This window comes from Eschscholzia californica, unplaced genomic scaffold, assembly GCF_041429995.1.
Source record: "Eschscholzia californica isolate CP2 unplaced genomic scaffold, dmEscCali1.0.p SCAF_2, whole genome shotgun sequence".
Classification (NCBI taxonomy): Eukaryota; Viridiplantae; Streptophyta; class Magnoliopsida; order Ranunculales; family Papaveraceae; genus Eschscholzia; species Eschscholzia californica.
This window is the reverse complement of record NW_028238309.1, coordinates 55,348,150-55,371,535: the sequence shown is the minus strand read 5'-3', so window position 1 is coordinate 55,371,535 and position 23,386 is coordinate 55,348,150. Positions and strand designations below refer to the sequence as shown.

The 23,386-nt window shown below is 34.9% G+C and overlaps 3 protein-coding genes, 1 long non-coding RNA gene and 3 other non-coding genes across 19 annotated transcripts; 4 read left to right on the top strand and 3 right to left on the bottom strand.

Annotated features, from left to right (window-relative positions):
- Nucleotides 1-1,386: 1,386 nt before the first annotated feature.
- Nucleotides 1,387-2,289, top strand: LOC147559194 (uncharacterized). Its single transcript, XR_015234517.1, has 3 exons — nucleotides 1,387-1,471; nucleotides 1,570-1,681; nucleotides 1,871-2,289. It is a non-coding gene; the product is annotated as an uncharacterized LOC147559194 (long non-coding RNA).
- Nucleotides 2,290-3,082: 793 nt separating this feature from the next.
- Nucleotides 3,083-4,736, top strand: LOC147559193 (Ribosomal L18p/L5e family protein). The gene has a single exon (XM_086661042.1). The coding sequence runs from the start codon at nucleotides 3,464-3,466 to the stop codon at nucleotides 4,484-4,486; it is 1,023 nt and encodes a 340-aa protein (XP_086517168.1). The 5' UTR covers nucleotides 3,083-3,463; the 3' UTR covers nucleotides 4,487-4,736.
- Nucleotides 4,737-6,768: 2,032 nt separating this feature from the next.
- On the top strand, nucleotides 6,769-12,137 carry LOC147559192 (cysteine synthase). 6 transcript variants are annotated; one of them, XM_086661041.1, is made up of 11 exons: nucleotides 6,769-6,848; nucleotides 7,183-7,239; nucleotides 7,342-7,451; nucleotides 7,579-7,636; nucleotides 9,240-9,503; nucleotides 9,578-9,715; nucleotides 9,850-9,901; nucleotides 10,709-10,788; nucleotides 10,866-10,925; nucleotides 11,020-11,100; nucleotides 11,731-12,137. In XM_086661041.1, exons 2-11 carry the CDS (start codon nucleotides 7,198-7,200, stop codon nucleotides 11,821-11,823), a joined length of 978 nt encoding a protein of 325 aa, XP_086517167.1. In that variant the 5' UTR covers nucleotides 6,769-6,848; nucleotides 7,183-7,197; the 3' UTR covers nucleotides 11,824-12,137. The 6 variants fall into 6 exon arrangements, 5 of the variants coding, with proteins under 5 accessions (XP_086517167.1, XP_086517164.1, XP_086517163.1 ...); XM_086661038.1 differs by having other exon boundaries at nucleotides 6,769-6,919; XM_086661037.1 differs by having other exon boundaries at nucleotides 6,788-6,919; nucleotides 7,186-7,239.
- Nucleotides 12,138-13,860: 1,723 nt separating this feature from the next.
- On the bottom strand, nucleotides 13,861-14,020 carry LOC147559191 (U1 spliceosomal RNA). The gene has a single exon (XR_015235528.1). It is a non-coding gene; the product is annotated as a U1 spliceosomal RNA (small nuclear RNA).
- A 596-nt stretch (nucleotides 14,021-14,616) lies between these two features.
- On the bottom strand, nucleotides 14,617-14,813 carry LOC147559190 (U2 spliceosomal RNA). The gene has a single exon (XR_015235551.1). It is a non-coding gene; the product is annotated as a U2 spliceosomal RNA (small nuclear RNA).
- Nucleotides 14,814-19,111: 4,298 nt separating this feature from the next.
- On the top strand, nucleotides 19,112-22,191 carry LOC147559189 (cysteine synthase-like). 8 transcript variants are annotated; one of them, XM_086661019.1, is made up of 11 exons: nucleotides 19,112-19,300; nucleotides 19,495-19,559; nucleotides 19,685-19,794; nucleotides 19,998-20,055; nucleotides 20,399-20,662; nucleotides 20,743-20,880; nucleotides 21,008-21,059; nucleotides 21,334-21,413; nucleotides 21,580-21,639; nucleotides 21,722-21,802; nucleotides 21,988-22,191. In XM_086661019.1, the coding sequence occupies exons 2-11, from the start codon at nucleotides 19,518-19,520 to the stop codon at nucleotides 22,078-22,080; spliced, it is 978 nt and encodes a 325-aa protein (XP_086517145.1). In that variant the 5' UTR covers nucleotides 19,112-19,300; nucleotides 19,495-19,517; the 3' UTR covers nucleotides 22,081-22,191. The 8 variants fall into 8 exon arrangements, with proteins under 8 accessions (XP_086517145.1, XP_086517142.1, XP_086517149.1 ...); XM_086661016.1 differs by lacking the exon at nucleotides 21,988-22,191 and adding an exon at nucleotides 21,836-21,981 and having other exon boundaries at nucleotides 19,170-19,300; XM_086661023.1 differs by having other exon boundaries at nucleotides 19,235-19,300; nucleotides 19,516-19,596.
- Nucleotides 22,192-22,348: 157 nt separating this feature from the next.
- Nucleotides 22,349-22,546, bottom strand: LOC147559188 (U2 spliceosomal RNA). The gene has a single exon (XR_015235550.1). It is a non-coding gene; the product is annotated as a U2 spliceosomal RNA (small nuclear RNA).
- Nucleotides 22,547-23,386: the final 840 nt, after the last annotated feature.

Here is a 23,386-nt window from a genome sequence, read left to right as displayed (position 1 = left end):
GGAATGGGACAACCCAAGACTCTCTCATGATTTTTAGATATAAGCTAAACTGGAGTAGCAAGCCATATAAAAAACCCTCCAGGCCTAAGAATCTTGTTCTACTCAAGTCAACATGAAATCACAATAGATCAAGAAATTTCCCTATTTGGCTAAGATAAAGCCACAATGGATCCTCACATAAAGTAGAAGTAGAGATGGAGAAATCTGACCCAGTATTTGCATGCTAATAAACCGTGCATCAAGCGCAGGGAATTAAATCATAAATATTTCAAAAAACGTTCATTTCTTTTTTGAAGAAATCGATTAACTTTCAAATATTTCAAAAACAAATCCGAACCCAAAATAGATTATCTAACAAACAGTTAGGGGACTCCAAATTGACAACTCTAAAATGGAGAAAAAATATTCCGTCGATTTAAAAAGTTATGGAAACCCAAAATAGATGGAAAAATATTATACCTGAAAGATGGGTGGTGACAAAGGTCATCTTTCTCTGATTGTGATTATCATTATCTATAGATACCTGCAAAAATCAATCTTACATTAAATAAAATAAATTTCAGACTGATTAAATCATACCATGTGAGAGCACAAAAGTTAGATCTGGAAGGTACCTGGTAAGATGAAGATGAAAGATGGAGAAGGGTTTTTTGAAGATAGAAAGAGAGTAACTATATAGTACTAATATAATTTATAATTACGTATAATAAAATTAAAGATGAAACATAAAACGCCTAATTAGAGGATTAATGAGAGTGAAAATCTGAAGATGGAGAAGAGAGAGAGTCAGATAAAAAACTGAAGATGGGGGAATGAAGCGAGATGAAAAAGTTACAATCTACACCATTGAAATGATTTAATTGCTTAGATTTTACAACGTGATTAGCAATTCATTACTAATAAAACACCATTATTCACATCATTAGCAGTTTCATCAACAATAATCACAATTTAATATTCATTAACTCTAAAATTTGATTTGGAGTCTAGTAGATTTTACAACGTGATTAGCAATTCATTACTAATAAAACACCATTATTCACATCATTAGCAGTTTCATCAACAATAATCACAATTTAATATTCATTAACTCTAAAATTTGATTTGGAGTCTAGTAGATGGATCTAAAGGTTGATATTGATGCTAATTTGGGACGGACGGCTAGATTTATCTCTAATGTTTGTCCCAGTCAGCACTTTTCAACCTGTTTTATTATATAGATTTTCTCCAGCCTATTCCTTCACCAGTTCACCTTGTACTACACCATTTACTCCAGTCCTCACCATTGTACACATGTACTTGCAGAGTACAAAACTGTACTCTCTCTGTCTCACTCTCTCTCTTGATTTCTCTCTTTATATAATCACTCATTTCTCCTGTAATTCTATATCAAAGGTGGGTTTTCAGTCTTCATAATCTAATTTCATCTATTACTTCAGTAATGGTCACAAACCCATCATCATCATGTGGAGTAAGTAGTCATTTTCATGTTTCCACTAACTCATCTCATGTTCTTCTTTAAATTTTTGTTGGTTGTCTAATTCTTCATTTGGTTCTTAAATGATCCAGTTTCTCAAGGTGAGTTCAAGGATCAATAATGGTAAATTTGGTTTAGGTTCAGAAGAAAGTATTGTGTTCGTCACCGTTTCCAAAATCAATTTTGATCAACCATCCAGTGAAGGTGACTAAACAATATTAAAATTTGTGCATTAAAAAATTGTTTATATTTTTATATTACATTTTCTTTTTTAGTGGGTAGAACTCCTAGGTAAGTATAAGTGCAAAGGAATGTGAAAAAAAAACATCAAATGGTTTGTGATGTACTTATATGCATATTACTAAATGGAGATTCCGATTACAAATTTTACAGGTTATGGACTCTCTCATACGGAAGAGCTCCATTCCCAGACCAACCTGAAGAGCTCCCATACGTTTGCTCTTTATTCGGGTGGGATTCGAATGAGTGGAGTGCTCGTTGTCGCTCTAAACATAGTCACAATACGAGGATGATATCGAGACCAAAGACATCTCGTAGGGCGAATATGGATAGAAATTAGGCCGCTCCAAATTCCAAGACTATATGAAGGTTAACAAGTTGAATCATAAATTTGTATTTTGTTTGATAAGAATGAGGTATAAATGATGAATCTATACGACTATACGTAACTATTACTCCCTAGGAACAAAGTTAACCAGTTTAGCTAAACCATAAATTTGTATTTGTACCACGAGGATGATATTTGAATATAACCTAATTTGTTAAGAATGTTCAATTACAGATTTTCCACATTTCATTGAAGATATATTTCAGATGCATTGTGAGGATTAAACATTCTTAATTGATCTAGTAAGGAAGATATGTAACAACTACAAATAGTGACATATGGATAGGTTGTTATCACTTATATTATACCATCAAAATGAAGTCCAAGTTCCTATTGTGATGCTTGCCCATACGTCACCGTCACCATTGAACTCCATCAATGGAGTTTCAAAAGAAGTAGAATTGAGCTCCATCAACGAGCTTGTCGAATAGAAAATAACCCACGAGTGGAACTCTTCCTCGATCAGAACACCTATTCTTCAAATTTTACAAGGTCTAAATAAACGTTTGCCCAAAAAATCAATTTTTATCTAAATTTTGAAACAAAGATGATTTTTCGCGTAAACTTGGAAAATCTAAATATTCGTCGGCATTACATTTGTCAAAGTCTGATAGTGACTATGCAGAAAATTGGATTATTTTTGTAATTCAAGGAAAATCCCCTTTGGGTTCTACAATTTTTCTAGAAAAGTATGTTTGAAAAACACATAATGAAAAATCCGGCAAATGATGTACCAAAATTGAAATATAATGTAAGTAATAAAAGAAATACGACCAAATTGTCAATAGTTCTAATGGTACGAATGAAAACACATAAACTAGATCACAAAAGACATAAAAATAAATATGACTGGCTCAATTCTAATGATTCTTCTTATTTTTGAAAATCCAACTACGGGAGAATTTGAAATCGAAAGTTTTCTCCCATATGCAACCCTGAGTAATTTTTAAGGAAAGTCCTATAGGTGTCCCAAGTTATTGTTATTAGTGCCCCATCTACACAAAATTTTCGAAATTTTGTGCTATTGGTGGGCGTTTATAGCAGTAATGTGGGACAGTGGCCAACTTAATGGTGGGATTTCTGTTGCAAAAAGAGCAAAAGACATTTTTAGCATTTCTGCCCAATCTGTAGATGTACCAAACAAACCCTTTCTCCTGAAAGTTCATTCGGTGATTCTTCAATCAATTTCACTGGTTATTCTTCTTCTTCTTTAGTTCATCTATTATCTTTTCCAAGTCTCAGAGCAGATAGATATTCAGTGATGAAGTTTTAGTGTTTAACAAAGAGAAATATTTCTGGGCAACAACTGTTCGACGTTTTGTCTGACTGAAATTTTCTTCCAATATCATAATTCTTAGATGGCTGGATTCATTTTCAGAAGAAGAATCACCCTTCCATTATTAATACCCAACTCTCCAATTTCTCACACAATATGTAATTTTTGCTCAAACCCATCTCGGATTCTTGACAAGGACAAAGAATCAAACCCGTCAACCATCAATTCAATTGAAACCCATCTTTCTCCCTTTCTTTCAAACAGAAGTTTTAAAGAAGGTGATTTTAAAATTGAGCTAGTTGATTCTGATATTTGGAATGTTTCATCAAGTTTAGCTCAAGCATGGAAAGATACAGACAGAACAACATCAAAAGCTAGGTCTTTCATTGATGAACCAGTTGATGAAACTACAAGTTCTTCAACTAATGATGAAAATGAAGCTGATTTTGATGATGATGATATCCAAGACATGAGAATTCGTGGGAATTTGTTTTACAAAATCGATAGAGATTCAAGAGAATATGAAGAATACAATTTCGATTTCCATAGAAAGAAAACATCGAAGAAACCAAGAAAAGAAGAAGTTCAAAAGGAACCCAAGAAGAAGGAAAACCCAAATCTTATTAAAGAAGAAAAAAATTCGAAGAAGCTTCGAAATGAGAAACTGAATTCACCTCCAATTAGAGAAACTGAAAATTTTGATGAGGTTAAGAAGTTAAGAACTCAAACTTTTAATCAACTTACAGGTCCTTACCATGAACCATTTTGTTTGGACATTTATGTATCGAAGAGTTCTATTAGAGCTTGCATTATTCATAGAGCTACTAGTAAAGTTGTTGCAGTAGCACATTCGATTTCGAAAGACATGAAATTTGACTTGTCGTCGACGAAAGATTATACTGCTTGTGCTGCTGTTGGTGGAGCTTTGGCTCAGAGGGCATTAGCTGATGATATCCATGATGTGATTTATACGCCTAGGAAAGGCGATAAGTTGGAAGGGAAACTTCAGATTGTACTTCAATCTGTTATTGATAATGGGGTTAATGTGAATGTGAAAATAAAGAAGAGACAGTCAAAGAAGGTACTCTCCTTCCCATATAAGTAGTGATTCTCAGTTCCATACTTATTTAGTTTGAGATAATGAGATCCCATTGTTAAATGTAGTTCAAACTTCGCTATATTTTGGATCAAACGAGAGTTTAAGATTGTTGAATTCCATGATATAGTTCAACTGGATGAGTCGTTTGATTCTCGTATATTAGTTTGGTTGAAGAGTGTATTATAATGCATAGAAGAGTACTATCTTATCAATTCGTTTTTCGTAAGTAGTTAGAGAAACTTAAGACTTTTAGGCATGATTCTTTTGTTCTAGTTACTAAAAGTTCACTGCATTGAGATTTCAGAATTGCTGATATTTATCTCCTGAGCTTTCATTGAAAGAGAAAACGCAATATTTGCCTGGTAGGGATCTGTTTAGCCTTCTAGCTAGATTTCTAGTGGTGTTCGAGTTAAGTTCTTTAGAGTCTACCTATTTCCGTGTTGGTTGTAGACTTGGTATAGTTTTGTTTCCGTGTAAGTGTGGGCCCGTTAACTCAAAACCGGAACAGAAAGTGTGTTTGTTAACAATTCCATGGAAATACACGTATTCGCTTCCCTCACCGAATCAATTCTATTGAACCCGTGGAAATGAGCACAGTTCCGTGAAATATAGTTCTTGTTGTCAAACACAACCTGCTGGTGTTTTTGCAGTAGAAACTAAAAGATGGAACGTCTCCTTTGGGCGGTTTTTCTTTGCAGTGACCAGGAATCAATTAACTTGATGATATTTTTACCATTATCGGGTTTAACTCAAAACTAAGTGACAGTGAGTGGATTAAAATTTCTCTTTGTACATGTGAGATTAGTCTTACACTTTTCTCACGTAAGATTTGAATCTAGCGCGTGTCTTTGTGTTGGTGACATCAAACACCTACGACTGTGGGACTTGTCACGTTTGGACATCGATCCAACACCATATTTAAATTGTGGGCATCTAAAATAGAACCAGTGCAATGAGTGTGGAGGCCCTAAACATTATTTAGTTGGTCATGAGAATGACGAACAAGGCAAATGTGAAGGATTAGAAGGTTCGATCAAAAAATTTATTGCATGCAATTGGATTTTCTTTTTAGATTGGACTCCGAGAGTCATTACATTTGAATGGCTACTATAACCGCCAATTAAGATATCTTGTTGGGCCCTAAAAGCCATACAAGAATTCTCAGCATCATTCTAATGGGCTTGAAAGTCTATCAATTCATACTTCTACTTTATTTATTGACTAACTTAGATGAAATAATTCTTGATGATAAATTGTTTTTACGGAAACTTGATCCCAAGACCACATGGGTTTAAGAAAGAGTGTCCAACCACTACACTAAAGGACATCTTTAGAAATTTCAATCCCTATTCCCAAAGACCATGTAATTACTAGTTAGCTAGTGATTGCCTCTGGGGACATGGTGATTATGGCTGTCATGGGTCGTACCATCTTGTCTACTTCCTATTGAGGTTTGTGACTTCATTTGATTACTCATGGGGTTTATTCTTGCATTTTTTCCAACAATTGATCTACTGGGTACAATTATACACGAACATGGAAATATTTCGAACGATTCAGGAGTCATTGTCTCACATTTTAATTACACTAGAGCGTCATGTGCCAAGAAAATCCATAATCTTTTGTGTATTGGTGAAAGATAATGATATCTTTGTATTTATGTTAAAAAGATGCCAATGGCACAACTTGCATTAAGATCCAATTCACTCATATTCACATAAATTAGTGATGGAAATATATCGCAAGATGAAGCTTTCTATAGAGACAATTTGTACTCGGAACTTCTAAAAAAAACAAGCATCTCCTTCTCATTCATTATGAGAGAACGACACAATGTTTTTTGTTTCTCTGAATCGACCACTATCAATCCTTATTAATAACAAAAAAAATCCTTATCAATACGACCCTAGTTTCTTATCTTCCAAGTTTGCTTTACTATTAGAGCAATTTACCCTTCTCCCAATCTAAGGTACTATTTAGTGACACCCACAAAATCAAATAAGCCAATAGCCATTTGTTACCATTAACAAGATAAGACTAGGTACTACCTTTCAACAAAAAAAAAAAAAAAAAAAAGATAAGACTAGATACGTTAGACAATAATGTATCTAAAATCCTTGACTCACTTATTTCTAATAATATTAAAATATTCCAAAAACAAAGTAGGTTAAATTTAGACGCCTCCTTAAAGTGTTATACGCGCCCCTTTCTTTCACAATCTCACTCTAAAATGGCCTACTTGATAAATGCGCCAATAACATTTGACTGGCGCGCCTTTAAAACAACCCAAACAAAGACGCCAAAATCAAGAATCGTCAGATGGCAGAAAGTTAGAGAGAGAAAGAGAAGGTTGTTGTTGTATAAATAGGTAGTAGAATTATTAAAAGTGCCTCTTCTCTAACAAGATTTTGTAGCTCAGAAATTAACCTTGTTTTTTGGGTAATATTTTTTTTGTTGGCTAAACTTCAAAACCCATTTTGTTTTCATTTCAATTGTTTTTAGGGTCTGGGTTTGATTTGATTTTATCTGTTAAATTCTTGAATTGGTTAAAAACAAAGAATTGGTTGGTGGAATAGATTTTGGTCATTGGTTGAATATATCTAGTCATCTGTTGTTGAAGTATGAATTCTTCATTTCAATTTGATCTTATCTATTAGGGTTTTCATTCTCTTTGTTGATTTCTTTCATTTTTGTTATGCTAGTAGTAATCTGCAAAAATGGTTGAAGAGAAATCTAACATTGCTAAAGATGTTACTGAAGTAAGTTGAATCTTTCAAAATCAGCTTCTAAATATTCCCTTTTTTTGTATTGGAAATTAGCTTGTTTTGAACTGATTTGTGCTGTGATTATGATTGTACTAGTTGATTGGTAAAACCCCCATGGTTTATTTGAACAATATTGTGGAGGGTTGTGTTGGAAAAGTAGCTGCAAAGCTTGAGATGATGGAGCCTTGCTCCAGTGTTAAGGACAGGTATATATATAGCTTAGGGGGTTTAATGGTTGGATTTTGTTATTGTTATGGTTATGGTTGTTACTCTGTTTCATAATTACTATTATGTTTCTTATCTGATGTTGTTTGATGGGGTTTCGATTTGTAGGATTGGATATAGTATGATCACTGATGCAGAGGAGAAAGGTCTTATAACGCCCGGGGAGGTTAGCTTTCTATAACCTAATCTGTTGGAATAGATTTCTTATTTTGACATTCATGTTTGAAATGCTGCTAACATTGACTTTCAAGACGATTTACAAATTCGAACGCCACTTTTTCACCTACTATATTTAATGTGAGTGTTAGCCTATATCGGTTCGTGAAGGTAATGGTATATGCTTGTGTAACAACCAAGGCGTAGCTTATTGACAGATTCCCTTCTATTGCCACCCAGGCTCAACACCTATGTGTATAGGTTTGTTTCTTATGAATGCTCTTCAAGCCCACTCAAAAGGTCATACACTTGATAAGTTTGAGCTTGCACCTGTATCCTAGGTTCGAGACGCTCTCTGAAACCGTGTGGGGTATTACATCTTGTTAGTGTATCTAAACCGTACCCAATTTATGGGTGTATGTGAGGCTTGTGTCGAAGATAACATACCATTCTTATGTTTTTTGCAAGGAACGAAATTTCGGTTTCGATGGAAATTTCGGTCGGTCCAAAAGTGGACACGTTTCGTGGAAACGTTTCGGTCTGTGTGGAAATTTTACAAATTTGCGGAATGATAAAACAGTTCTAAAACAATTAAGTTCGGTATTAATCTGCAATAAAACAATTAGTTTAGGGGATAAATTGAGTTATTTAACTCTATTAGTACTAAAACAGTTAAGTTAGGTGTTTAGCTGCAATTAAACAGTTAGTTTAGGGGGTACATTGAATTATTTATCAGATGTAAACCTAAAACAGTTAGTTTAGGGGTCCAATCTGCTATAATAGTAATAGTTAGGGGGCTAACCAGAAATAAAACATAACATCCTTGTTTTGTAGTAAAAATTGTGTTCCCCTTAAATACAACCCTTAATCCCTATTTCTAAGACTTCTCAGCCAAAACCTACTGTTACCTCTTCCTCTCTCTCTCTCAAATCGGAATCTGAAGTTAAAGATCACCTAAAGAAGAGAAGAATCTCTTGAAGAACAAAAGATTTGAGAAGTAGTCAAGAAAGATGGAACAAATTAACAGAAAGGTAGAAGATAAACGACTAAGGTATTATATGAGTTATGATTTTAGAATCTTTCGAAACCCTAAACCTAAATCTCTGTTTCGAAATTTCGTGTCTGATTTCGGTGGAAATTTCGTTTCGATGATGTGAATTTAGGACATGTTTCGGTCATTTCGACCGAAATATGTCGACATTTTATTCCTTGGTTTTTTGTGATTTTGGGGTAATATCACTTTTTGAAACAACATTTTCTTAGAGAATCCACATTGCATGTTTCACTTGGATATTTACCACGTCCAATGGAACAATAATATTTTGAGAACTCATAAGACACGAGTCATTTATTTCGGGCAAAGACTCTCGGCAGTAGGAATTAACAAACGAGTTGGACCATTTCCCGTTACTGCCCCCAAAAAGATGTGAATCATGGAAGAGAAGTATCACCAATACATATAAGCCAGAAAAATGAAACTAGGTAGGTCAAGATTAATTTTTGTTCCTCGTAGAGTTCCTGTTTGTAAAAAAAGACTGTCAGTTAGTGATGCTGTTTATTTAGGATTATCACGTGAAGAGGTCTCCTAATTTCGATCATGGTTCTTGTCATAGAGTGTCCTCATTGAGCCAACCAGTGGTAACACTGGCATAGGGTTGGCTTTCATGGCAGCTGCCAAGGGTTACAAGCTAATCATTACCATGCCAGCTTCAATGAGTCTCGAAAGAAGGATTATCCTACGAGGTTTTGGTGCTGAGTTGGTTCTAACAGATCCAGCAAGGGGCATGAAAGGTGCTGTTTCGAAGGCTGAAGAGATTAGGGATAAGACACCTAACTCATATATCCTTCAGCAGTTTGAGAACCCTGCCAACCCGAAGGTTCGAATCTGTTTCTTATACTCTTATTTCTTGTTACTTGGGAACGTTTATGAGTCTGCCCGTTATTTCTGTAGGTTCATTATGAAACCACCGGACCAGAAATCTGGAATGGCTCAGGTGGCAAAGTTGATGCCTTTGTTTCTGGCATTGGAACTGGGGGTACTATAACTGGCGCTGGAAGATTCCTCAAAGAGAAAAACCCAAATGTTAAGGTTTGCTAGCTTCATTACGTTTCTTCCACTATAATCTCGAAGGAGGATAGATTACAGTAGTCTCAATTCTTCACGTATTTGTTTTAATAGTCTTAATTCTTTTGTATTTGTTGATCTCTTTCCACTATATATAGCTAATCGCTGTTGAACCAGTTGAAAGTGCCATTCTTTCTGGAGGAAAGCCTGGTGAGTGTCTTCTTTCTTTTTGTTTCTTTGTTTATCTACTCACCTTGTTCTCTTGGTTTTGCTCCTGTTCTATATATTGTTCTGGTTGCACGTATATATATTTATATTTCTTGGACTTTGTTTAACTTTGCGGGTTATTTTTGCTTAATCTGACTGAATGTTTTTTTCCTTGGTAAAATATCGGTGGATCTCATACTTAAAACAGGGGGTTCCTCCCTTGTTCATTTCTTACTTCTCAAGTCTCAAATGTTCAATGAAAATGTTTCAAGATAATTTTGTACAAGGATACGGAGTCATTCCCATACATCAGGTTTCAGGTTCTTTTTTGTTGGTTCTTATCCAAAAATGAGAGGATCCGTTCATTTCTCTCTCCAGTCTCAATAACTGAAGAATTCAATACTTTTTCTTTCTCTTGTTAATGTGATGTTTTCAAAATATTTTTAACACACTAGTCTCTTTTATGCACTCTGTTCTGCTTGTATTGGGTATATGGTATCCACATTAATTCTGATCTCAACTTGGCTTACTATCCACCATTTTTAATCATTGAGGTTCACTATTTCCTTCGTTCAACCTCCAAGATTTTCTCCACATTTTGTGCTTTTGTTCACATAGTTTCCACTTTCCATCATTTATAATTCTATTTCCAACCTCAAGCCGCATTCTTCTCGTTAGGTTGCAGTGATGTACTTATTTTGCAGAATATTGTAGTTCCGTGTTTATTTTTTGCATGTGTTTTTCATGTGAAGATCGCTTTTCATACAATGGTTTCTCACATGGTAAGTTCCACATTTTTCAACGTCTTAGGTCCTCACAAGATCCAGGGAATTGGTGCTGGTTTTATTCCTGGAGTTCTTGAAGTTGGTCTTATTGACGAAGTTGTTCAAGTAAGCTTCGGACAATATCAGTTTGACCTTCATAAAGCCTTTCTGCTTCCTACTTACTAGTTGGTCTCATTTCTCAGGTATCAAGTGAGGAAGCTATTGAAACTGCCAAGCTTCTCGCACTGAAAGAAGGTCTACTCGTAAGTTGTCTTACTAATTCATCGAGATCATCTATTGTTTATCTTCAATTTTAATTTGAGAAAACGTCTTATGAGTAAGGAATAATAATTTCAGACTGGAATATCATCTGGGGCTGCTGCCGCTGCTGCAATTAAGCTTGCTAAGAGACCCGAATATGCTGGAAAACTCATTGTTGTAAGTGTCATATTCAATTATAGTATTTAACTAAAATTCTGTTGATTCCATGCACTAAAAATATTGACTACCGACTAACATATAGTACGGCATCAACTGACTTAAGCAAAAGAGAAACACAAGCCGATCCAGCATACAACATCTTCTTTGCTTGTAGACTCCCATATGAAATCATAATTTTCAGAATTTTAACCTTTCTATATGAGCTACTGAGCTGGAAGGCTCCTGTCATTTTACTTAGTCTCTCACTGTTTAGGAAGATCTTGCTTTCTTTGGGATACAAGATATCTCCTTCTCTTACATATGGAGTAGCCCTTTTTGCGGGTCTGTCACCTAGATAAATCGGGGGGGCGGGGGTGGGGGTTGGGAATCTTTAGTGCCTGAGATGACTACGGATTAGGGACTATATGGCTTATGTGGGTGCTAGATACCTTTCTTTACTTCGTATCTCGTTCAAATCTTTTCTTTTTGTTATGGTAAGATCCGAACCTTGGTCTTCTCTTTGGAGGGACACACATGTTACCACCCAATTGAAGTGGGTTTCACGATACACCTTTTCATTTTTCTTCTAATTCTACTTTCATCTCTAACCTTTATTGAATTCAAATTTTAACTCCTTGTCCTATGCAGGCTATTTTCCCTAGCTTCGGAGAGCGATACCTCTCTTCGGTTCTGTTTGACTCTGTTAGAAGGGAAGCTGAGAACATGGTTTTTGAGACTTGAATAGTTTCTGTCCACAAGCATGTTACTACTACCTTCTCTATCTCTGGATGCAATGTTACTTCTTTTGTCACGAGTTTTCCCATTTTGTTTGCTATATGAAGACTTCTTTATGTTATGAAAAAACATGAATAGTGTTCATCAAATAAAACATAAACAATCCTCCAACTTACTTGTATTTTAACATCTGAAAATTTCTGAAGGGACATACAAATTTGTCTTGGTCCTGTTTATTCTTAAATCTTAATGGGAGTTTGAAAAAAAATTACTTGTATAGTTTGAGCGAGCAACTTACATGTGTTTACTTCTCTAACAAATTCAGATTTTGGAACAAGTTTTCTTCACAAATTCAAACATGTTGATATAGCTGAAAACATACGCCTTATACACAAAAGGAAATATATAAAACGAGGGGTCCGAGGAGAAGAAAAACTTAAAACCGCTCATATTTACCCATACAGTTTACACACAAAAATCGGATGAAAGCACGAGTTCAAAAAGATGACATTTCATATTTTGAATCAAATTCGTCTTGAGAACACACTTTCACATAAGAATCGTCTTCTTGACCAAAGTGTTCGTTCATGGCAAACCTCTTACCCTCGTAAGAATAGTAGTAGTTCAACTCGATACCATAGCCTTTGAAAAATTCTCTTTCACATCCGTTGTACTCCTATTTGGGTGCTTTTTAATGTCTTCACCTATGAGATTACCAACCAATTTACAACAATTTCGGTTCACTAGGCTTAACAATAACATCGACAAAAATCATGTTTGGATTCAAAATCTTTTAAAACAAACACTGAAGTACATTTCATTGATGCGCTTAGATGTACTCTCCTATTACAGCTGGGTTTTGTGCACATTGTTGTAACACGAAGAGAGGTTCGTTGTTAATATCTTTGTAATTGTTCTTTGTAGCAACTCTGTATCGGACAAGTGCATCACGGAAAACTTTCACTCCTCCCTCGAATAGTTTACCTACATGAGTCAATACGGGGCCCCAGGACTCGGAGACTAGTTGTTTGTTCTTCTTTTGTGAATCGGTAGTTCTTTTATCCTCCTCCGTTAAAAAATGTGTCTGCAAGTGGTTAGAAATCAGTAACAAAAAATAAGAGACTTTGAAAGCAATGTAAAAGTAAGGGGGCAGAGATTTCGTATAATAAAAGTAAAAGAAAGATTATAATAATAAAGATAGAAGAGAAAGATGAAGAAGGAAGAAAGGGGGTGAAGATAGAAGATTAGCCCAAGTAAAGACAATCTTGCATGAACACAAACTGAAATCCCCCAAGACAATAATTGATAAACACTGTAAACACATAAATAACCAAAACATCTCAAGTCTCTTAGCCTTAGAATCTCTAAACAAATTACGAAAACTCGATGCTCCATTGAGATAAAGATAGGCCCAAAGGATGACGTAAAGGCCGGTGGTAGAAAGGTTGTCCTCCTACTCCCCCAGACGTCTCAATGAAGAAACAAAAAGTCGTCCTGATCTTGATAGCGAGATTAAACTCCTAGACTTGGAATTGCATCAGCCATTGAATTGAGAAATTCAAGGGTGACTCGAACTGATCCCACCGGATTAGCGATTAGAAGGTGAAGAGATTTGACTGGCAAGAGAAAAGTGTAATAGTTATAATTCTACCTATAATGGCAAACAGGACAATACAAATCCATGACGATAAACGGAATCTTATTTAGTGTTGGTATAGGTGGGCTAAGCCCGTGCAACACAAGATCAGCCTTTGAGGTCGGAAATGGAAATCATTTGAGGAAACCCAAATAAATTTAATTTTGTGCGATTCGACGGGTTCATATGTTTAAGTGATAAAAACAGACACTAAACTTGTTTGCTTCATATATTGAACTGATAAAAACGGATACTATACTTGTTTCTAGCCTTGTCTACGGTAGAATGAGCTCATTCCCATCTTAATTCATCTTGAAACCCAAGGAGATCGCCCTTGAGCATGAACTAAAAGGAAAGAAAAATTAGTATGATAACTATATTCATAAACACTTCCACCTTAAGATTGGCAGGGGCCGCGCGAACGCGTACCCCCTCTAACACAAATTATGACGTAGACTCCACCACTTGGGTAGATCTTAGGCGAGTGCCCCTCCTAAGTGCAATGGAGGTCACTAACCTAGGCCATGGACCTTCTTGATCATCCATTGACCTCGTCCAGGTAAGTACTTTATTTGTAACTAGTTGAGTTCTTTTTGTAAGCCGAAAGCTATAATATGTTTTTTTAATATTTCCGATGTGGGACTAATTATATGTTTTCATTTGGAACTTATATGGGTTGAGATGGGTGGCTCAACATCTCTAAAATTTTACAAATACTCCTACCTTTTGTTTTGACCCATGTTTAAACTTCAAAGAAGAAACATCAAAGGCATTAATACAATGGTGACTACAAAGGCATTGATACATCGATACGATGTGATAAGCACGATAACTGTCGAATTACTACTGGCTTAAAGTCCGACGAAATTAATAGCCTAAAGTCCACATAAACTACTTTATTTATACCCAAGTTCATTTTTCTTAAACCTGAGACCTCCGCATTGCGGAGTATAGATGCACTTACCAACTGAGCTACTAGTTGTTTATAATACATAAGTTTATGCCTTGCATTCCATCCATAAGTTACAGATTTAGATAGCCATACTCTTTCTCAGCTTCTATAAAATATACTATCTTTTTCATGTTGTGTTCCCAATCTGCAAGAGCTCAGTCAAATAGTAATGAAATCGTAATATATCTATAAAATCTTGATTTTATTTTGGTAGGGGTGTGCCAGGCCCATGCAATAGTGCAACACAAGGGCAACGCTTGAGATCCCCAATGGCAAGCCATTGTGATGGAACCTCCCCCGCAGAAAAATAAATTTAATATCGTGTGAGCCAATGGCTCACATATCAGATATTAAACTGATAAGAACAGATACTACACTTGATCTTAGCCAAAAGGCCGAGAAAGGTATGCTTTATCTGGATTTGTAATTTGTGTTTTATAGCTTCTTCTGTTACTTCAGCCTATTCTGTGTGTTTGATGTGGGACTCTTCTTTTCTTCCTACAGGATATAGGTCACACTCAACTTCAGATTTAAACGAAAATTCGGTCTCCCTATAATCTTATTAACAGGCAAGAAATATAATATCGGTCGTATCACTAATCAAAATTAAACCCAAGAACTTCAGAAATTAGCAAAAGCTTAAAATCACTTCATATAAAACTATAACATATCTTTCAGTAGGGTAAAAGTAAATTCCTTTTACTGAGGTAAGTTGGAACCAATCAAATTCTCCATTATTTTTATATTCTTGGAAGACTGGTTCTATTTACAAAACAAATATACATCAATCGTACAATAGATTCTATTTGTGTGGTCGATTTTTTTCCCCAATAAACTTTTGAAACAACAAAAACAATAAACGAAGGCGTTTTGTGCCTTGCAGAAGTTAGAGGTAATATTAAACCGAACGGCCTTCTAACTAGTTTAGCCTCGGACCTTAAGATATGTTTGGTACTTTCATTTCTATGGAAACCCATGAGTTCTTATAGAATATGATGCTAACCTGCGTTTGGTTGGAATAAAGCGAAATCCTCCCACGGTTTGTGTCCCGCAGATGGAAAACTATACTAATGATCACTTTCAAAAGATGTTTGATAACAGTTAGGGTCGCATGAACGAATAGCCCCTACAAAGGCGGATCCATGTGGTCCTGGATCAAAAATATTATACACTAGTTGTTAGTGTTTTGAAAAGAAAATAAGACATTTGTTTGTTCATATCAACTAATGAATCTAGTTATCTACATGTTAAATGTTTTAAAAGAGATCTCATAAAAAAAAATGTTTTAAAAGAGGCCAATTTAATATGAGATGGATTGAGTGATCAAGATTTTGATAGTCAATCCACCTAACCACTAGACTTGAATAACTAACCACCAGACTATCCAACCACAACATAACAGTTTTTAAGAAGACAAATGTTAAACGAAGCTACGTTAGTGTCTTTTTTTCTCTAAGTAATGTTAATCTTTAATACAATATTAAAAAATAATTATTCACTTAGACATAAAAGAAAAGTACCATATTTTCTACTAAGAATTTTAAAACAAAATATATTATCACCGAAGAAGTCTTTTTAGGTCAAATAACAATTCTCCTTTTTATGTCTTATTTTGAGAAAAGAAAGTATTTTTTTCTCTACAGTATTTTTCTAAGGAAAATTTGGTCAAAACTCTGTAAAAAAATTAGACTTTGATTAAAAAAGATCAGTCAATTTTTTAATGTCTTCAGCTTCTTAAGTACTTTCTTGATTTCCAAAACTTTGCGACAATTTTACAACTGCTTTGCAACAACTTTGAAGCGCCTTGCAACACCTTACAATAGCTTTACAACACCTTTGTAAAAAATATTGTGGTTTTTGTTAGGAAAAATAACCTAATTAACTTGTTCAGGAAAATGAAGATAAACGATGCGAAAGTAAAAGTAGAGACACCGAGATTATTTAACGTGGCAAAAAACCCCTCCAAGATAGAAGGTAAAAAACCACGGGACCTAGTCCAGAAATCTTCCACTATAATTAAATAATGGGTTACACAATTCTTCACCAAACCTATGGTGGATAAACCAATTGTTCAAGATGTGTGGAAACACTCTTGGATAACAATTCTTTCCTAAACTAATAGAGGATTTACCAATTCTTCCCTAAAACAATAGAGGATTAACCAATTCTTCCCTAAACAAATAGAGGATTAACCGACTCTTCAAGATGTGTGGAATTACAGTGGCGGACTCAGAAAAGTTTCTCTGTGGGGGCACTTTTAGTTATAATAAGTTGTAAAGCATCTAAAAATCTTGATGTGAAGTCAGAGCGAATGATCTCTATACTTTAACGTATTATAAGCCAACTCAATTACTATTGCTATACGAGTTGTGTCGGTTTTAACCAATATAAATAAGTAGCCTTATACACATTCGAATTACATAAAGAAGTTAAGGAGACATAGATGGCAGCCTCATTTTAGAAAAATAATTAGATAACCTAGTAAAAAAATAACATTAGTCTTTTATGGGATAAGAATGACATGGAGAAAAATAGCTCATACAACGTTTATGGGAGTCCACAATGAATTTACAAATGAAAATGATCAAAATATCCATTGATCTTTTAATAGAGGGTCAAAATAAAATGGTAGAGGGGAGCTAATTAAAAGTAGGGGGCATATAAGACTTTACCTATAAAGAAATAAAAGAACAGTGAGTTGAGGCCTTGGGAATTCGAACCTACCTACTCACGCTAACTCCTTTCCCCAAACAAAGATACCACTACACTACGTCAACCTTTGTGTCAAATATGTGGGTTTTCCTTTTTATACAATTTACTTCTGTTTGGAATAGATATACAGCTTAGACTCGTGGGGATATAACTTGGACCCGTGGGGGCACGTGACCCCACTGGTCCCAACGTGGGTCTGCCCATGTGTAGAAACACTCTTGAATAACAACTCTTTACCAAAACTATGGTGGATAAACTGAACAAAGAAACAAAGAAATAGAAATCTCTTACTCCTTAGGATTTGAGCAAATCCTAGATTACTAAAGGTTGAAGAAGATGACCACAAACTAAATTGCTTCACAAGATTAATAATTTTCTTTTCTTCAAACCAATATTATTCTCTTTCAATCTCTCTTGAAAGAACCACTTCAGAAATCTCTCTTACTCTGACTTCTCTTTGTTCTGGAAGTTGTTTCATCTCTCTTATCTCTCTCTCTAACCGGAGAAGATATATATCTGAGAGGATTCTCTTGTAACTCTCCCAATTGGGAGCTCCCAACTGGGAGAATACTCTCTGACTTGAAAGTATGATACTCTTTAACCTGAAAGTATAAATAATTTCTTCCATTTCATTCCCTATTTATAATTATAAATAAAGAGGTATTCCACTAGAAATATGATTCCTTTTTAGGCTAGAAATAGAAACTTCTATTTCTCCCTAAATAAGGAATAAGGGAAATCCTATTCCAACTAGGAATCATGTTATATAAGGAGGGACCCCAACAATTTCAACCAAACAAAATACAAATATTTGGATTTTTAGCAAAAAAATACAAAATTTGAGTTATTAACCAAAAAAATTATCACATGCCCAAACTGATATTAAAACAAATAAATCAAAGTCGAGGCACAAAACCACTTCTTTTTTCGATTACTTTGGGCTAGGCCGGCCCTGATTTTTATTTAGAAGAATAAATGTTACATGTATCAAAACTCCTTTCATTTTTCGTTTGATGGATTCTTTTGTCTACTTATAGTATTATATAGACAAGTCTGAGAGGGCTCTTTCAATATATAATTTTACAATATTTTGCTTCTCTTTGACCGGATCGTATTTCTTTCTCTAGAAATCTCGTATTTTTCGTAACACATTATGTACTATTATACTACCGAAAAGATCTGTTCAAATTACTTTATTTCCCAACACACAATTCTCGGTTTGTCCCACAGAAAATAGGGAAGGACAGAAACATCATTTCCACCCATTGGACATCCTGTCTATTTTCTTCTTGACCCCATAACTCCCACCTACTTCTTGCTTAGAGCATCTCCAATGCAACACTCAAACTCTAAATCTTAGAGTGCCACATAAATTTTTTTTGAGTTTTTCTTTAAAATCCATCTCCAATGCAAAACTCAACTTGAATCTCTAAAGTGATGTGTCAAGATTCATTGTAGAGATTCTTAAGAGGACACTCTAAGTTTAGAGTGTCCTCTTGAGTTTCTCTAAGTGCCACATAAGCAAATCAATTAGTTTTAAACTAAAATATAGGTTTTTAGAGTTTCTCTTGAGTGTTGCATTGGAGATGGTTTTGAAATAGAGTATCTCTAAATGGCCAAATAGGAAAGAGACCATTTAGAGATCCATTTCTCACACTTGACATATAGGATTTTTAGAGTTTTTCTTGAGTCTTGCATTGGAGATGCTCTTATGTGATGGATTTCTAGTCCATGCCGCCGTTAATAATACCAAGAAATCTGAAAGATCTATATCCAAAGTATGTATTGTTCTAATAATCTAATCCTATAAACATATGATTTTTCAGATCTTTAATATGTTGGAAACCATTATTTGACCAACATATCATCAAATCTATATATCATCTCATTCTTTAATATACTGTTAATATGTATTTTTTCTTTTTACCAAGAAAAATAATTAAAAGTTCAACAAAAAAAAAAAAATTAAAAACTTCTACCTAATTTGTCTAACCACCCAAATCCAATACTCAACTGATATAGTTAAACTAAATTAACAGAAAAAAGAAAAACAAATAGTAATTCATAAGAAACACATATAATAAGATATATTGAACAATTTTGACTTTTAATAAACTGTTTGTTATATCCAGACTTGGATTCACCTCCCTCAAGAAAACCTTCCACCAGACCTAAAGAACCAGGTCAGATTTTTTTTTCTCTGTTATTGTAAGAAATTATTTAGAATTGCATATCAAATTTCTGAATATATCATTATGAATTGAAGATATTACATAAAATGAAGTCTACTAATTTAAGTAAGCTAACTATGAGATTGAAGCTAGGTTTACAGTACTAAATTTTGGTTATAACTAGGGGATTTTGAACATACTATTAGGTTAAAAAAAGCAATCTGCAGAAATGGTTGAAGAGAAATCCACAATTGCCAAAGATGTCACTCAAGTAAGTTGACAGTCTATTATACTTAGCAGCTTCTGAAGTATGCCCTTCCCCTTTAATTTTGTGGTTTTGGAACTTTGGTTGGTTGTCTGCTGTGATTTCTTTATTGATTGGTTATGTTGGTACAGTTGATTGGTAATACCCCCATGGTTTACCTGAACAATGTTGTAGAAGGATGCGTCGGAAAAGTAGCTGCAAAGCTTGAGATGATGGAACCTTGCTCCAGTGTTAAAGACAGGTATAGATTATTTGGGGGGGTTTAATTTTTTTCTTTAGATTTGATGTGATTGATATTTGTAGGGTTTATTTGTTTCATAATTCGAATCTTGGTTTTAGACGCTTTAACCCCGGGAATATGAGAATTTGACCCGAAAGTTTTAACAACAACAACTTATTATATGCTTTTTATCTGATAATATATTTCGGCAATTTCATTTGTAGGATTGGGTATAGTATGATCAGTGATGCAGAGGAGAAGGGTCTTATCACCCCAGGGAAGGTTGGATTTCTTCTAGTGTCGGATCTGTTTCGAATACAAATCACACTTCCATATTCGACCTAAAATGAAACATATACTTCCCTTGATAACTTGCAACCATGTAATTTTGGTCCATTTATATGAAATTTTAACTTAAGAGACTTATCTTTGGTGCACGATTCTTGTTTATTATTGTCATTGTATGCACGTAAGAGATATGATAGTTCCGTACTAACAGATACGCGGAATTATTTTTGTTCTTCGTAAAGTTCATGTTCTCAAAATGCTTTCCGTAAGTAATGTTGTTTGTTAAAACTATCGAGCTAAAATTTTCTCCTAATTCCGAAGCTTTTTGTTGTTGTAGAGTGTCCTCGTTGAGGCAACCAGTGGTAATACCGGGATAGGGTTGGCCTTCATAGCAGCTGCCAAAGGTTACAGGCTTATAGTTATCATGCCGGCTTCGTATAGCTTGGAAAGAAGGATTATCCTCCTAGGTTTTGGTGCTGAGGTGGTCTTGACAGATCCAGCCAAGGGTGTAGAAGGTGTTCTCTCAAAGGCTGAGGAAGTTATCGCAAAGACTCCTAATTCTCATTTTCTTAATCAGTTCGAAAATCCTGTCAACCCAAAGGTATCATCTGAACGAATATCATATAATTGTTGTGGTTGATTGAAATGTTTAATGTATGGAATCACATTTTAACTTTGCAGACACACTATGAAACAACTGGACCGGAAATATGGGATGGGTCAGGAGGCAAAGTTGATGCCTTTGTTTGTGGCATTGGAACTGCGGGTACAATAACAGGTGCAGGAAAATTCCTCAAAGAGAAAAATCCAAATATTAGGGTTCGTTGAGTCTTTAACCATTCGCTAGCATCATATTATTTCTTCCATTGGTAATAAGTATAAATCACATAAGTATCGGAGGGGTTCTTCATTTGTACTTAGTGTTCTTTCTTTATAAAAATTGTAGCTCTATGGCGTTGAACCAGTTGAAAGTGCTGTTCTATCTGGAGGAGAACCGGGTGAGCTTTTTTCCCCGGTTGTCTTAATATATTTTGCTCCACTTTCTTTTTCTCTTTATGCTTGTATTTAAATTTTCTTGATTTTGTAGAAGTTTTTGGCTTTTAACATTACTTTTGTATGTCTTGCCTTTGGACGGTAAGTCGGTAACATTTCTTCTATATTGTATTCAATTCGAAACCGCATTATTTACTCTTAAGATGTATTTTTGTAGGTTTTGTACAAATGCTTTTGCATGAACGTGATTCTTATACTTCGCTTTTCTTGTAATCTTAGGTTGTCATTTGATCCAGGGAATCGGTGCCGGTGTTATACCTCCTATTCTGGACGTTGGTCTCATTAATGAAATTATTCAAGTAAGCACCCTAGACACATCTATGTATCGGGTTTTTTTTTTTCAACGCGGTGTTAATTTTCAAATTCTAGCTCCCTGCGTTTTGTTTTTGTAAATCGATTGAGTTTGTATTTGGTGCTATTGAATTTTGTCAACTTGTTATCTTTATGTTTGGTATCGTTTATCAGGTATCAAGTGAGGAAGCTATTGAGACTACCAAGCTTCTCGCACTGAAAGAAGGGCTATTCGTAAGTTGTCGAGCTAAGTAATCGGAGATTCTCTATTATTGTTCTTCGTCAGTTTAACCTGTGCAAGGAATAACAATTTCAGTGTGGGATATCGTCTGGGGCTGCTGCGGCTGCTGCAATTAAGCTTGCAAAGAGACCCGAATATGCTGGAAAACTCATTGTTGTAAGCTTCGTATATGTTTCTTCTACATCACAGGCGATTTTCCCTAGCTTTGGAGAGCGATATCTTGCATTGAAATTTCATTATCATGATTTGTATACATCACAGTTTTTCCAGTTCTTTCTTTTTTATGTTTCCATTCCTCACTTGCATTGAAATTTCATAATCATGATTTGTATACATCACAGGCGATTTTCCCTAGCTTTGGAGAGCGATATCTTTCGACAATTCTGTTCGAGTCTGTGAGACAAGAGGTAGAAAACATGGCTTGGGAGATCTAATCACTTATTAATTATTGTTTGAATAAAATGAAATTTGGTTACTTCATTACTTGTAGAGAATTGATGCAACTGTGAGAAACAAATTTATCATAATAAAGGTTTTATGGAAGAGATTATTTTTTTTTATCGGAAGTTTAATAGAGATCATATCCAAGGCTAGTATAAAATCTTCTTCACGTACACTGACTAAAAATAGAAGTGTACAAGCCGCCTCAAATATTAAAACATCTCAATTAAAAGAGGAAAACACTTTTAGATCTTGTTTTGGAAGGGGTACGCCAGGCCCATTGCAATAGTGCAACACAAGGGCGACGCTTGAGATCCCCAATGGCAAGCCATTGTGATGGAACCTCCCCCGAAGAAAAATAAATTTAATATCGTGTGAGCCAATGGCTCACATATCAGATATTAAACTGATAAGAACAGATACTACACTTGATCTTAGCCAAAAGGCCGAGAAAGGTATGCTTTATCTGGATTTGTAATTTGTGTTTTATAGCTTCTTCTGTTACTTCAGCCTATTCTGTGTGTTTGATGTGGGACTCTTCTTTTCTTCCTCTGGGATATAGGCAAGAATTCCAAGAAATATAATATTGGTGGTATTACCAATCAAAATCCAAAAACTTCAAATTTTAGTAAAACACCAAAATCACTTCCTATAAAACTTTAAATCACCATAATATATAGAATCGGCAATACCCCTTCAATCCCCTATCATCTTTGAGAGAGAAAAGGGATAGGCAGAGAGACTAAATGTGAATGGTTTGTTTTTCTTTCGTATGGGTGGTCTATAAATTTTTTTGATTTCAGACATAACAATACGGGTGAATATCAAAAGAATTGTTCTTATGACGATGAGGCTCCCCTACAAAAACTCACTAGGCTTTATCAAGTATTCATCATAATGCTTTTTGTTATCATAATAATTTATTTTTATATTGTCAGTTACAATAGTGCTCATGGATTATCCAACGAAATCATCAAACTCATTAGAGAAGACGATTGTCAAATCTGAAGGTTGCGATAAAGTTTCCACTCACATTGGTCAGCTATTCTGTAGCGGTGCGAAGATATGTTTGGTACCTTTCAACTCGTAAGGAAAAGCATGAGTTCTTACAAAATATGACGCTAACCTGTGTCTGGACTCCAAAAGAATAAAGAGTAAGAATGGAAATAATACCATCCTATGTTTATGTTATTGAGACTTGGGGACTTCCTACAATAATGAACTTCATAAATTTCCAACGAAAGGACTAAACTGAGTTCTCAAAAATGTACACTACAAATTCAAAATCCTGTTTTCTAT

What these genes read in the sequence shown, in the direction of transcription:
- LOC147559193 (XM_086661042.1), top strand. Translation starts at nt 3,464, where the DNA reads ATGGCTGGATTCATTTTCAGAAGAAGAATCACCCTTCCATTATTAATA.
- LOC147559192 (XM_086661041.1), top strand. Translation starts at nt 7,198, where the DNA reads ATGGTTGAAGAGAAATCTAACATTGCTAAAGATGTTACTGAA. An exon ending in TTGCTAAAGATGTTACTGAA is followed by an intron (nt 7,240 to 7,341) that starts GTAAGTTGAATC and finishes TGATTGTACTAG; the next exon opens with TTGATTGGTAAAACCCCCAT. An exon ending in TTATTGACGAAGTTGTTCAA is followed by an intron (nt 10,789 to 10,865) that starts GTAAGCTTCGGA and finishes CTCATTTCTCAG; the next exon opens with GTATCAAGTGAGGAAGCTAT.
- LOC147559189 (XM_086661016.1), top strand. Translation starts at nt 19,518, where the DNA reads ATGGTTGAAGAGAAATCCACAATTGCCAAAGATGTCACTCAA. An exon ending in TGCTCCAGTGTTAAAGACAG is followed by an intron (nt 19,795 to 19,997) that starts GTATAGATTATT and finishes TTTCATTTGTAG; the next exon opens with GATTGGGTATAGTATGATCA. An exon ending in GTCTTATCACCCCAGGGAAG is followed by an intron (nt 20,056 to 20,398) that starts GTTGGATTTCTT and finishes TTGTTGTTGTAG; the next exon opens with AGTGTCCTCGTTGAGGCAAC.